The sequence below is a fragment of the Bombina bombina genome, chromosome 2, assembly GCF_027579735.1.
Source record: "Bombina bombina isolate aBomBom1 chromosome 2, aBomBom1.pri, whole genome shotgun sequence".
Lineage (NCBI taxonomy): Eukaryota > Metazoa > Chordata > Amphibia > Anura > Bombinatoridae > Bombina > Bombina bombina.
The window spans coordinates 1,414,467,801-1,414,481,346 of record NC_069500.1 but is presented as its reverse complement, the minus strand read 5'-3'; the positions used below and the strand labels follow the sequence as shown (position 1 = coordinate 1,414,481,346).

The 13,546-nt window shown below is 36.5% G+C and overlaps 1 protein-coding gene across 1 annotated transcript in view; it reads left to right on the top strand.

Moving 5' to 3' along the window:
* The first annotated feature begins 269 nt into the window (after positions 1 to 269).
* FBXO41 (F-box protein 41) overlaps positions 270 to 13,546 on the top strand; it is a 166,726-nt gene continuing 153,449 nt past the window's right edge. Inside the window, exon 1 of the mRNA XM_053704361.1 lies at positions 270 to 1,003. Coding sequence (XP_053560336.1) covers positions 270 to 1,003 — 734 coding nt within the window. The remainder of the gene's footprint in view (positions 1,004 to 13,546) is intronic.

The following is a 13,546-nucleotide window of genomic DNA, read 5'->3' as shown; positions in this document are numbered from 1 at the left end:
AATTGACTGTTTGTTCCTTTGCCTTTCAGGGTGTCCTCTCCTGCTGCATTGATATCTCACCAATGGATAAAAGGATGTCTGCATTTTTGCACAGTGAGTGAGGTTTGCATCTACACTGTCTCAGCAATGACCCAGCAGATGCCGAGGCTTTTAAGGAGGTCCTCCTCACATTGTCATGCTCCAGCCATACTCCCTGGTACACTATGACCCTCACCGCCTTCTTGCTGTCCTTGGGGCTGACCGATAGATACCACTTGCGGAGCTGAGGGATGGCCTCTTTGGACTTACCTTATCGTTGCCCGAGGTGCGGTGAGCACAAAAGATTCAGGAGCCTGTCCTCCTTGAGGGCCCACCTGGAATATAACCACACCTATGAGACACTCTACGTTTTGTCTAAAACCAACAGTATTTGCGATGCTGCTGTCTTCCCCTTGACGAGTGAGACAGCTTTGTTGACCCCAGCCCATCGTAGGGAGGTATTTGAGAGCACATCTTTCCAAGGAAAAGAACAAAGATTTACCAGGGACTTAGTGCAAGTTGAAGACTTTAGCCCATCATCTACTCGATACACACAGGAGGTGGAGATTCCTCTAGGTGAGATATTTAACAAGACAGGAATGGCTTCCCACTCCCCACCTCCAGCAGCTGTGGCAGCGGCAGCTGCAGCATCAGCAGCAGTAGATGCTGCCTATGAGGAAGGCTTGGCAAGACTGAAAGTGCGAGCATTTGAGAAGCTGGAGGTGGACAAACGCCTGGAGAAGTTAACTGAGGAAGTGGAACAAAAAATTGCTACTCAGGTAGGGAGGCTGCAGGTGGAGCTGGAGAGGAAAAGTTCTGAGCTGGATAAAGCCAAGCAGGAGAGTGTGAGGTTGGGTAGAGAGAAGCAAGAGCTGGAAGACAGAGCTTCAGAGCTGACAAGACAGGTGGATGTCAGTGTGGAGATGTTGGCCTCTCTCAAACAGGACCTGGTGCAGAAAGAGCAGGAACTCACCAAAAAACAACAGTAAGTCTTGCTCAATAACGAAAGTTATTTATATAAATTATACCAGAGCTTGACAAATCCCGAGAGTTATAGAGTAAATCATTCCTCAGCTCCTAGAAAATGTGTGACTAGTTCCTCTATTTTTTAGGAGGTTCCTTCATTTCAAATACATTTGTAAACCCTTAACATCCATGACACTAATATTACTATACAAATTGGTAAGACACATTGTGTTCCCAAAGGCAGCTGCTTGTTACTAAAAAGAGTAACCAATGTGAACAGCACAAAATAGCATGAGTGTCTAAGATTAAAAACAAAAATAAATTGTGTTTAAAATGCTGGTGCACGGTGCATACTTAAATAAACTCTTGAAACAGCTATTACTTTTACTAGAAGCATTTTGCTAATACATGTATATTACAAAAATGCTTCTTTTCAAAACAAAAACACACATTTCAATTTTGTCTGTAATATCCCTTTAAGTGTTATTGCATTTAAGCTTTGCCCTTTCTATTTTGTATTTTAATGCATTTAGATTAGGAGAGTGTTTTTGCAGATTCTGATTATGTTAAACAGTTCCTGTGTGACCTTAAAAAATTAGGATCATACTTTGTATACTTTGTATATATTTTACAAATTAAATTGGACTTGAAGAAGTTATTGAGGAGGTGGAGAAAAAAATGCTACACAGGTAGGGAGGTGCAGGAGAGGAAAAATTCTGAGGTTGGGCAGAGAGTAGCAGGAGCTGGTGTTGACAAGACAGGTGTATGTCAGTGTGGAGATGTTGGCCTCTCTCAAATAGGACCTGGTGCAGAAAGTTCAGTAAGTTTTGCTCAATAACTAAAGTTATTTATATATATTATACCAGAGTTTGACAAATCCTGGGAGTTAGGGAGACATAGATTAAATAAGCTCTTAGAAATTGTGTGGCTGATTCCTCAGTATTTTAGGAGGCTCCTTAATTTCAGATGCTTGACATCCATGACACTAATATAACTAAACAAATTGGTTGCACACATAATATGCCCAAACGCTGTAACAAAACTCTCATGTCATGCAGTGTTATATTGCACTGGGCTTGTCTTTCTTTCACATACTGTCTAGAAGTATGAGCGAGATTCTAAAAAAATTGCTGAGCTAGATAGGGTTTTCCACACCAACACTCGCAGGGGCAGCCCTCATGGAATTCTATTTAAAAAGTGCTGTCCCTATGAGTGGTGCAATGTCTCCCATACAAAGTAATAGAGCTTTCTAGAAAGGGAAACCTTGCTGGGGAGAGTGAAGTTAGCAGGGAGCAGGGGGCGCAGCCAATACAGATCAGATTAATCTGCTTTCATTATATAATACCTTACAATCACCTATATTTTCGTATACCTAAGTTTTTATATTACAGTAATAAGTGTTCTGCATATTTTGACACAATCAAAAAACAGTGAGAACTGAAGGGGAAAATATGTCAAACATATTGGGAAATTCCAGCTGCACCCATTAAACGCCCCTGTTCAGCCCACTAGCTGAGGAGGGGGAAATCATTTTACAATCAGGAAAATAATACGCTTTTAATTTTTTATTATAAATAAGAATTTCACACCATTTTTTTGCATGTGCTGGAATGGCCAGGAACGCATATTACGAGTTGTGTCGGTATAGCTGTAACGCAAGCATTTTAGCCTGTAACGCAACGTCCATTCCGCACTCTAAAAAACAACGTTTTTGTGAGGGATTTTCATAGCGCCCGTATTACAGGTTGTGCGTTCAGGCTAAAATGCTTGTGTTACAGCCTATACCGACACGATCCATACCGCCATCTGAGACCAGTAGTTATGGATTTTGTGTAACAAAAATGTTTCACAAAACTCATAACTAAAGTGTTACAAAGTACATTAACACCCATAAACTACCTATTAACCCCTAAACCACCACCCTCCCGCATCACAAACACTATATTAAACCTATTAACCCCTAATCTGTCACCCACCCACATTGCAACTATTAAATAAATTGATTAAACCCTAATCTGCCGCCCACCCATATCGCCAACACTATTTAAATATATTATCCCCCTAAACCACCGCTCCCCGACATAGCCGCCACTATAATAAAGTTATTAACCCCTAATCCGCCGCTCCCTGACATTGCTGACATCTAAATAAACCTATTAACCCCTAAACCGCCGGCCCCCCACATCACCAACACTATTATGAAGTATTAACTCCTAAATCTCCAGCCCTCCACATCGTAACTACTAAACTAAACCTATTAACCCCTAGACCACTGGACCCCCCACATTGCAAAACACTAAATTAAACTATTAACTGCTAACACCCCCTAACTTTAAATTAAAATACAATATAAATATCTTTAAATAAATAAAAATTTACCTGTAAAATAAAAATAAACCTAATATTAAACTATAAATTAACCTAACGTAACTATTCTAATAAAATAAAAAATACTACTAATTAAAAACCTTAATAACAAATTTAAAAAAACCTAACACTGCAAAAAAATAAAAAAATCTAAAATTACAAAAAATAATAAACACTAAATTACGAAAAATAAAAAAATTAAGCTTACAAAAAAATAGTAAACGAAATTATTAAAAATAAAAACAATTACACCTAATCTAATAGCCCTATAAAAATAAAAAAGTCCCCCAAAATAAAAACACCCCCTAACCTACAATAAACTACCATTAGCCCTTAAAAGGGCTTATTGTAGGGCATTACTCTAAGTTAAACAGCTCTTTTACCTGCAAAAAAAATACAAAGTCTCCCCAACAGTAAAACCCAACACCCAACCAACACCCCAAAACAAAAAAACTTAACTCTAAAAAATCCTAAACTACCCATTGCCCCTAAAGGAGCATTTGTATGGGCATTGCCCTTAAAATGGCATTCAGCTCTTTTACAATTGCCTATCCCTAATCTAAAAAAAAACTCACCCAAAAAAACAAAAAAAAAACTAACACTAACCCCATAAAATCTATTCACAGTTCCTGAAGTCCGGACATCCCGGCGGCACGGAGCGGAGCTATCCTTGAAGTTGATCCCATCCTGCTTCCTCTGAAGTTGAATGCAAGGCAGCCTTTTCAAAATGGCATACCTTGCATTCCTAGTGACTGATTTGATTCTTCAAATTCAAATCAGCCAATATTTGATTTGAACAGCTGGTCAGTGCTGGGGCCTGCAACTGCAGCTGCTGATGATTGGCTCAGCTGCTGTTTCCTGCTGAGGACCCTTTGTGCACAATTGCACCTTAAAGGGACGGTATACTGTAAAATTGTTTTCCCTTAATGTGTTTCCAATTATTTTTTTTACCAGCTGCAGAGTATAAAATGTATGAGATTTGCTTTTTTTAAGGCTTATTTATGTATATGAATTAGCTGATTTTGTGTTTTGAAGCCACAACCTAATAAAATGGGTTGAGCTTGTAGGTATAATCAGATCTCTTACTTTATCACATTGTGTACATATACATGCTTATTTATCTTATATCTGTCCATAAACCAATCACCAATACTTGGAGAGAACAATGGAAAATAAACATTTTATTACCTTATCTCTTCTATAACCCACTGGGAGTGTAATTTCTTCTACTGGCTGTGTTAACAAAGTTTGGCCTCAAGGCCAAAAACTTTCAGTATAGGTGGGGATACCACAGGTTAAATAAACTAATTCAGATGCCAATATAAGGGTAATGGAAATACTTGTAAACAATTTAATACACTCCAGCAGGTAAAGTGGATCATTGGGAACAAATTAAAGGGGAGACAATTTTTGAATAAACTGTCCCTTTAAATGGGTGAAACTCTGTGACAAAGGAGGATACTCAGACCCAAAGGAAATCATTCAACACTTTGTTGGATTTATTTGCTTTCAAAAATCAAAGTTTATGAATTATATACAAATAAATACAGTGTGTATAAACAATATTATTTGGGAGGGGGGTGAAAGTCTTGGTGAGTTCCCACACTTTTTTTTGGAGGACTTGACCCCTGCGTATGTGATATATTTATCTTTACTGGTAATTTTATATAGAACAATTTAGGAAGGGCTAGCTCTCTGAGTATAATTTTGCATGAGCCTGATAAACTTGTGTAAATTATATGATCCTTGCCAGAGGGTAGCTGGGGTATAATGCACATAGGGTAGCTTATTTTCTCTTTCATCTATTGGCGGCAAAAATGCAACTTGTCAATCACTTATTAGGCTGAAACCATTTGAAAAGGTGATGTGATTGGGTTGTGAAGATTTACAGTCAAATAGGTCTTGTGTTATTGCTGGGATAACAGATCATGTATATTCAGTGACTGACAGGGTGTTATTACATACAAAAGCGCTTTCTGTCTTCTAGGGTTAAATGATATATTTTGTTATCAGCATTTATCTGTAACTATAGGTGAAATGAATTGTAAAATAAGGTAAATGCCATTTGTGCAGTCATGAAATCACCAAGCACAACTTTGCAGCCAGCCTGTCAGTGACATTTAGATGTCACAGTGTTGATGATCTCGATATGATGTGACTAAAATATAGTAACCTGCATTTAGGTTATTGCCAGAGTTACGTTAGGGTTAACTCCTTGGATGCCAGAAAGAATCCAACAGGAGTTTGCACCCCCAGTAGCAATGTTTCTGCAACCACATGATAACTTTGAGACAAGTGATATCTTGGATGCAATAATATGGTATTCACCATTTTGTCATCAGTGCAAGATTTCTAATGAGAACTACGAAATTTAAAAAGTTAGTCTAACATTGATGCATCTTAAAGTGAAGGTAAAGTTTTCTCTTTCTGGAAACATTACTTTTTTTACCTAACATATATAGTTAATAAATATATTTTGTTCTACCCTACCGTTCTGTTCCAAGCTCCGCCCACGATCCATTTCCTCTCTCTTTAGCTTATGACGTATAGAGCGTTCCCACCCACTCTATACGTGCCTACAATGCTCGTACCCGGCTAAGAAAAATACTGCTCATGCGCAAAACATCGACAATGTCACATAATGCGCATGCGTTAATGTCTTTGCTTTACACAGTGCAAGCATCATTGATCTCTGCAACATGAATATATATATATTCATTCAATACTATATTGTACGAGAGAGAGGAGCTGTATTTTCCGTTTGTTATTTGATAATTTCTTACAAGTTGAACACTGTCTATAATCACAATTAGTTTTTAACAATATAGGACAGAAATAAATGTGTTTCATATAGATAAGCTTTATCTTCTTCACGTGAATTTACCATGGAGTGTTCACAAAAATTGATAATATTATAATCTGTGTAACAATTAAAAAAAAAGTTGGCATAGTCTTTGATACTAGCTAATCATTAAGTTTAAAATTGTATTTATCTAACATTGTTGTTTATGCATAAATGGTTAATCGTTAATAAAATTCTTGATAATTGCCCCGTTTTGGGGTACAATTTACATGGAACAGGCGATAGCCAATAAAGATTAAACAGGGTAAACAGGGTAAAGTGGGAGGGAGAGGACGAGAGTAGAGAGACGCGTCGAAAGGAGAGGTTTTTTTTTTATTTTTTTTATTTTCCCTTTCTACCCTTTGTTAACTTTCAGGTTATTCTTATTTTTTAGGTTATTAGAAAATCTCCAATTCGATATGCAATCAAGGGCTCAGTATTAATTACTGATCCTACAAATACAGGTTTAGAAATTACCAATCTAAAATAATTTCTTTTTGATTAGCTTCAAATTTTCTGCATTGTTAATGTAATAAGGTTTATGATCATAAATTAATGGTTTAATGTATAGTGTTGGAATTAATGTATGCATGGCTACAAAATATATTGTGATACTGTTAACAATTGTATTGATTGCTATGCATTTATAAGGATCTCTGATGTTTCTTGGTTTTCCTTATCTTTTTATTTTCTGTTAATGGAATTGTATGCCGAATTGGTCAATAAAGATATAATTTAAAAAAAAAATTATTTATCTTTTTTATATTAATAATATTGAGATTGGAAAAAGAAAGTCTATATTATAATTATTATTGGTTTAAAATATAGATAATCCGTTTATTAAACATTACACCTTTTTCATAACCAAAACATTTATATTAATAAAATGTTTAGCTTTGTGATTAACTGTATTTTAGAAGTTTTTTTAAAGTCCCCTAATAATATGACTTTGACTGTTAGATATTGCCTGTCATTTATCATTGTCTTTTGATAAATCTTATACAACACCCTGTGACTGCACAAAGTGTTCTGTATATTCTAGATGTGTTGTTTCAGTCTCTTTCTATTAAAACGCGATTAAAAAAGCATGTGATAAGAGCATGCCATCAAAGTCTTACGGCTAGATTTAGAGTTCTGCGGCCAAAGGGGTGCGTTAGCTACGCGTGCTTTTTTCCCCCCGCACCTTTTAAATACCGCTGGTATTTAGAGTTCACAGAATGGCTGCGTTTTCAGTGCGTTAGGCTCCAAAAAGGGAGCGTAGAGCATAATTTAACGCCACTGCAACTCTAAATTCCAGCGGTGCTTACGGACGCGGCCAGCTTCAAAAACGTGCTCGTGCACGATTCCCCCATAGAAAACAATGGGGCCATTTGAGCTGAAAAAAAACCTAACACCTGCAAAAAAGCAGCGTTCAGCTCCTAACGCAGCCCAATTGTTTTCTATGGGGAAACACTTCCTACGTCTGCACCTAACACTCTAACATGTACCCCGAGTCTAAACACCCCTAACCTTACACTTATTAACCCCTATTCTGCCGCCCCCGCTATCGCTGACACCTGCATATTTTTTTTAACCCCTAATCTGCCGCTCCGTAAACCGCCGCTACCTACATTATTCCTATGTACCCCTAATCTGCTGCCCCTAACACCGCTGACCCCTATATTATATTTATTAACCCCTAATCTGCCCCCCACAACGTCGCCTCCACCTACCTACAATAATTAACCCCTAATCTGCCGACCGAACCGCACTGCTACTATAATAAATGTATTAACCCCTAATCCGCCTCACTCCCGCCTCAATAACCCTATAATAAATAGTATTAACCCCTAATCTGCCCTCCCTAACATCGCCGACACCTAACTTCAAACATTAACCCCTAATCTGCCGACCGGAGCTCACCGCTATTCTAATACATTTTTTAACCCCTAAAGCTAAGTCTAACCCTAACCCTAACACCCCCGTAAGTTAAATATAATTTAAATCTAACGAAATAAATTAACTCTTATTAAATAACTTATTCCTATTTAAAGCTAAATACTTACCTATAAAATAAACCCTAATATAGCTACAATATAACGAATAATTATATTGTAGCTATTTTAGGATTAATATTTATTTTACAGGCAATTTTGTAATTATATTAACCAGGTACAATAGCTATTAAATAGTTAATAACTATTTAATAGTTACCTAGTTAAAATAATTACAAAATTACCTGGAAAATAAATCCTAACCTAAGTTACAATTAAACCTAACACTATACTATCAATAAATTAATTAAATACAATACCTACAAATAACTACAATTAAATAAACTAACTAAAGTACAAAAAATAAAAAAGAACTAAGTTACAAAAAATAAAAAAATATTTAAAAACATTAGAAAAATATTACAACAATTTTAAACTAATTACACCTACACCTTCTTACAAGTTGAACACTGTCTATAATCACAATTAGTTTTTAACAATATAGGACAGAAATAAATGTGTTTCATATAGATAAGCTTTATCTTCTTCACGTGAATTTACCATGGAGTGTTCACAAAAATTGATAATATTATAATCTGTGTAACAATTAAAAAAAAAGTTGGCATAGTCTTTGATACTAGCTAATCATTAAGTTTAAAATTGTATTTATCTAACATTGTTGTTTATGCATAAATGGTTAATCGTTAATAAAATTCTTGATAATTGCCCCGTTTTGGGGTACAATTTACATGGAACAGGCGATAGCCAATAAAGATTAAACAGGGTAAACAGGGTAAAGTGGGAGGGAGAGGACGAGAGTAGAGAGACGCGTCGAAAGGAGAGGTTTTTTTTTTATTTTTTTTATTTTCCCTTTCTACCCTTTGTTAACTTTCAGGTTATTCTTATTTTTTAGGTTATTAGAAAATCTCCAATTCGATATGCAATCAAGGGCTCAGTATTAATTACTGATCCTACAAATACAGGTTTAGAAATTACCAATCTAAAATAATTTCTTTTTGATTAGCTTCAAATTTTCTGCATTGTTAATGTAATAAGGTTTATGATCATAAATTAATGGTTTAATGTATAGTGTTGGAATTAATGTATGCATGGCTACAAAATATATTGTGATACTGTTAACAATTGTATTGATTGCTATGCATTTATAAGGATCTCTGATGTTTCTTGGTTTTCCTTATCTTTTTATTTTCTGTTAATGGAATTGTATGCCGAATTGGTCAATAAAGATATAATTTAAAAAAAAAAAATTATTTATCTTTTTTATATTAATAATATTGAGATTGGAAAAAGAAAGTCTATATTATAATTATTATTGGTTTAAAATATAGATAATCCGTTTATTAAACATTACACCTTTTTCATAACCAAAACATTTATATTAATAAAATGTTTAGCTTTGTGATTAACTGTATTTTAGAAGTTTTTTTAAAGTCCCCTAATAATATGACTTTGACTGTTAGATATTGCCTGTCATTTATCATTGTCTTTTGATAAATCTTATACAACACCCTGTGACTGCACAAAGTGTTCTGTATATTCTAGACGTGTTGTTTCAGTCTCTTTCTATTAAAACGCGATTAAAAAAGCATGTGATAAGAGCATGCCATCAAAGTCTTACGGCTAGATTTAGAGTTCTGCGGCCAAAGGGGTGCGTTAGCTACGCGTGCTTTTTTCCCCCCGCACCTTTTAAATACCGCTGGTATTTAGAGTTCACAGAATGGCTGCGTTTTCAGTGCGTTAGGCTCCAAAAAGGGAGCGTAGAGCATAATTTAACGCCACTGCAACTCTAAATTCCAGCGGTGCTTACGGACGCGGCCAGCTTCAAAAACGTGCTCGTGCACGATTCCCCCATAGAAAACAATGGGGCCATTTGAGCTGAAAAAAAACCTAACACCTGCAAAAAAGCAGCGTTCAGCTCCTAACGCAGCCCAATTGTTTTCTATGGGGAAACACTTCCTACGTCTGCACCTAACACTCTAACATGTACCCCGAGTCTAAACACCCCTAACCTTACACTTATTAACCCCTATTCTGCCGCCCCCGCTATCGCTGACACCTGCATTTTTTTTTAACCCCTAATCTGCCGCTCCGTAAACCGCCGCTACCTACATTATTCCTATGTACCCCTAATCTGCTGCCCCTAACACCGCTGACCCCTATATTATATTTATTAACCCCTAATCTGCCCCCCACAACGTCGCCTCCACCTACCTACAATAATTAACCCCTAATCTGCCGACCGAACCGCACTGCTACTATAATAAATGTATTAACCCCTAATCCGCCTCACTTCCGCCTCAATAACCCTATAATAAATAGTATTAACCCCTAATCTGCCCTCCCTAACATCGCCGACACCTAACTTCAAACATTAACCCCTAATCTGCCGACCGGAGCTCACCGCTATTCTAATACATTTTTTAACCCCTAAAGCTAAGTCTAACCCTAACCCTAACACCCCCGTAAGTTAAATATAATTTAAATCTAACGAAATAAATTAACTCTTATTAAATAACTTATTCCTATTTAAAGCTAAATACTTACCTATAAAATAAACCCTAATATAGCTACAATATAACGAATAATTATATTGTAGCTATTTTAGGATTAATATTTATTTTACAGGCAATTTTGTAATTATATTAACCAGGTACAATAGCTATTAAATAGTTAATAACTATTTAATAGTTACCTAGTTAAAATAATTACAAAATTACCTGGAAAATAAATCCTAACCTAAGTTACAATTAAACCTAACACTATACTATCAATAAATTAATTAAATACAATACCTACAAATAACTACAATTAAATAAACTAACTAAAGTACAAAAAATAAAAAAGAACTAAGTTACAAAAAATAAAAAAATATTTAAAAACATTAGAAAAATATTACAACAATTTTAAACTAATTACACCTACTCTAAGCCCCCTGATAAAATAACAAAGACCCCCAAAATAAAAAAATGCCCTACCCTATTCTAAATTAAAAAAGTTCAAAGCTCTTTTACCTTACCAGCCCTTAAAAGGACCTTTTGTGGGGCATGCCCCAAATAATTCAGCTCTTTTGCCTGTAAAAAAAAAATACAATACCCCCCCCAACATTACAACCCACCACCCACATACCCCTAATCTAACCCAAACCCCCCTTAAATAAACCTAACACTAAGCCCCTGAAGATCTCCCTACCTTGTCTTCACCTCACCGGGTTCAGCGATCGGTCCAGAAGAGGGTCCGAAGTCTTGATCCAAGCGGCGGCTGAAGAACTCCATCATCGGGCTGAAGTCGGAAGTCCATCATCGGGATGAAGTCTTCTATCAAGTGGCATCTTCAATCTTCTTTCTTCTGGAGCGGAGCGGAGCCATCTTCTTCCCAACCGACGTGGATCCATCCTCTTCAACCGACGCCTACTAGCCGAATGACGGTTCCTTTAAATGACGTCATCCAAGATGGCGTCCCTCAAATTCCGATTGGCTGATAGGATTCTATCAGCCAATCGGAATTAAGGTACAGCCAATAGAATGCAAGCTCAATCTGATTGGCTGATTGGATCAGCCAATCGGATTGAACTTGAATCTGATTGGCTGATTCCATCAGCCAATCAGAATATTCCTACCTTAATTCCGATTGGCTGATAGAATCCTATCAGCCAATCGGAATTTGAGGGACGCCATCTTGGATGACGTCATTTAAAGGAACCGTCATTCGGCGAGTAGGCGTTGCTTGAAGAGGTTGGATCCGCGTCAGCTGGGAAGAAGATGGCTCCGCTCCGCTTCGGAAGAAAGAAGATTGAAGATGCGGCTTGATAGAAGACTTCATCCCGATGATGGACTTCCGACTTCAGCCCGATGATGGAGTTCTTCAGCCGCCGCTTGGATCAAGACTTCGGACCCTCTTCTGGACCGATCGCTGAACCCGGTGAGGTGAAGACAAGGTAGGGAGATCTTCCGGGGCTTAGTGTTAGGTTTATTTAAGGGGGGTTTGGGTTAGATTAGGGGTATGTGGGTGGTGGGTTGTAATGTTGGGGGGGGTATTGTATGTTTTTTTTTTACAGGCAAAAGAGCTGAATTCTTTGGGGCATGCCCCGCAAAGGGCCCTTTTCAGGGCTGGTAAGGTAAAAGAGCTTTGAACTTTTTTAATTTAGAATAGGGTAGGGCATTTTTTTATTTTGGGGGGCTTTGTTATTTTATTAGGGGGCTTAGAGTAGGTGTAATTAGTTTAAAATTGTTGTAATATTTTTCTAATGTTTGTAAAAAAAAATTTATTTTTTGTAACTTAGTTCTTTTTTATTATTTGTACTCTAGTTAGTTTATTTAATTGTATTTATTTGTAGGTATTGTATTTAATTAATTTATTGATAGTATAGTGTTAGGTTTAATTGTAGATAATTGTAGGTATTTTATTTAATTAATTTATTGATAGTGTAGTGTTAGGTTTAATTGTAGATAATTGTAGGTATTGTATTTAATTAATTTATTGATAGTGTAGTGTTAGGTTTAATTGTAACTTAGGTTAGGATTTATTTTACAGGTAATTTTGTAATTATTTTAACTAGGTAACTATTAAATAGTTATTAACTATTTAATAGCTATTGTACCTGGTTAATATAATTACAAAGTTGCCTGTAAAATAAATATTAATCCTAAAATAGCTACAATATAATTATAATTTATATTGTAGCTATATTAGGGTTTATTTTACAGGTAAGTATTTAGCTTTAAATAGGAATAATTTATTTAATAAGAGTTAATTTATTTAGTTAGATTTAAATTAAATTTAACTTAGGGGGGTGTTAGTGTTAGGGTTAGACTTAGCTTTAGGGGTTAAAAAATTTATTATAGTAGCGGTGAGCTCCGGTCGGCAGATTAGGGGTTAATGCTTGAAGTTAGGTGTCGGCGATGTTAGGGAGGGCAGATTAGGGGTTAATACTATTTATTATAGTGTTATTGAGGCGGGAGTGAGGCGGATCAGGGGTTAATAGCTTTATTATAGTAGCGGTGAGGTCCGCTCGGCAGATTAGGGGTCAATAAGTGTAGGTAGGTGGCGGCGACGTTGGGGGGGGCAGATTAGGGGTTAATAAATATAATATAGGTGTCGGCGGTATTAGGGGCAGCAGATTAGGGGTACACAGGAATAATTTAGCTGGCGGCGGTGTACGGAGCGGCAGATTAGGGGTTAAAAAATTTAATAGAGTGGCAGCGATGTGGGGGGACCTCGGTTTAGGGGTACATAGGTAGTTTATGGGTGTTAGTGTACTTTAGAGCACAGTAGTTAAGAGCTTTATAAACCGGTGTTAGCCCAGAAAGCTCTTAACTACTGTTTTTTTTCCTGCGGCTGGAGTTTTGTCGTTAGATTTCTA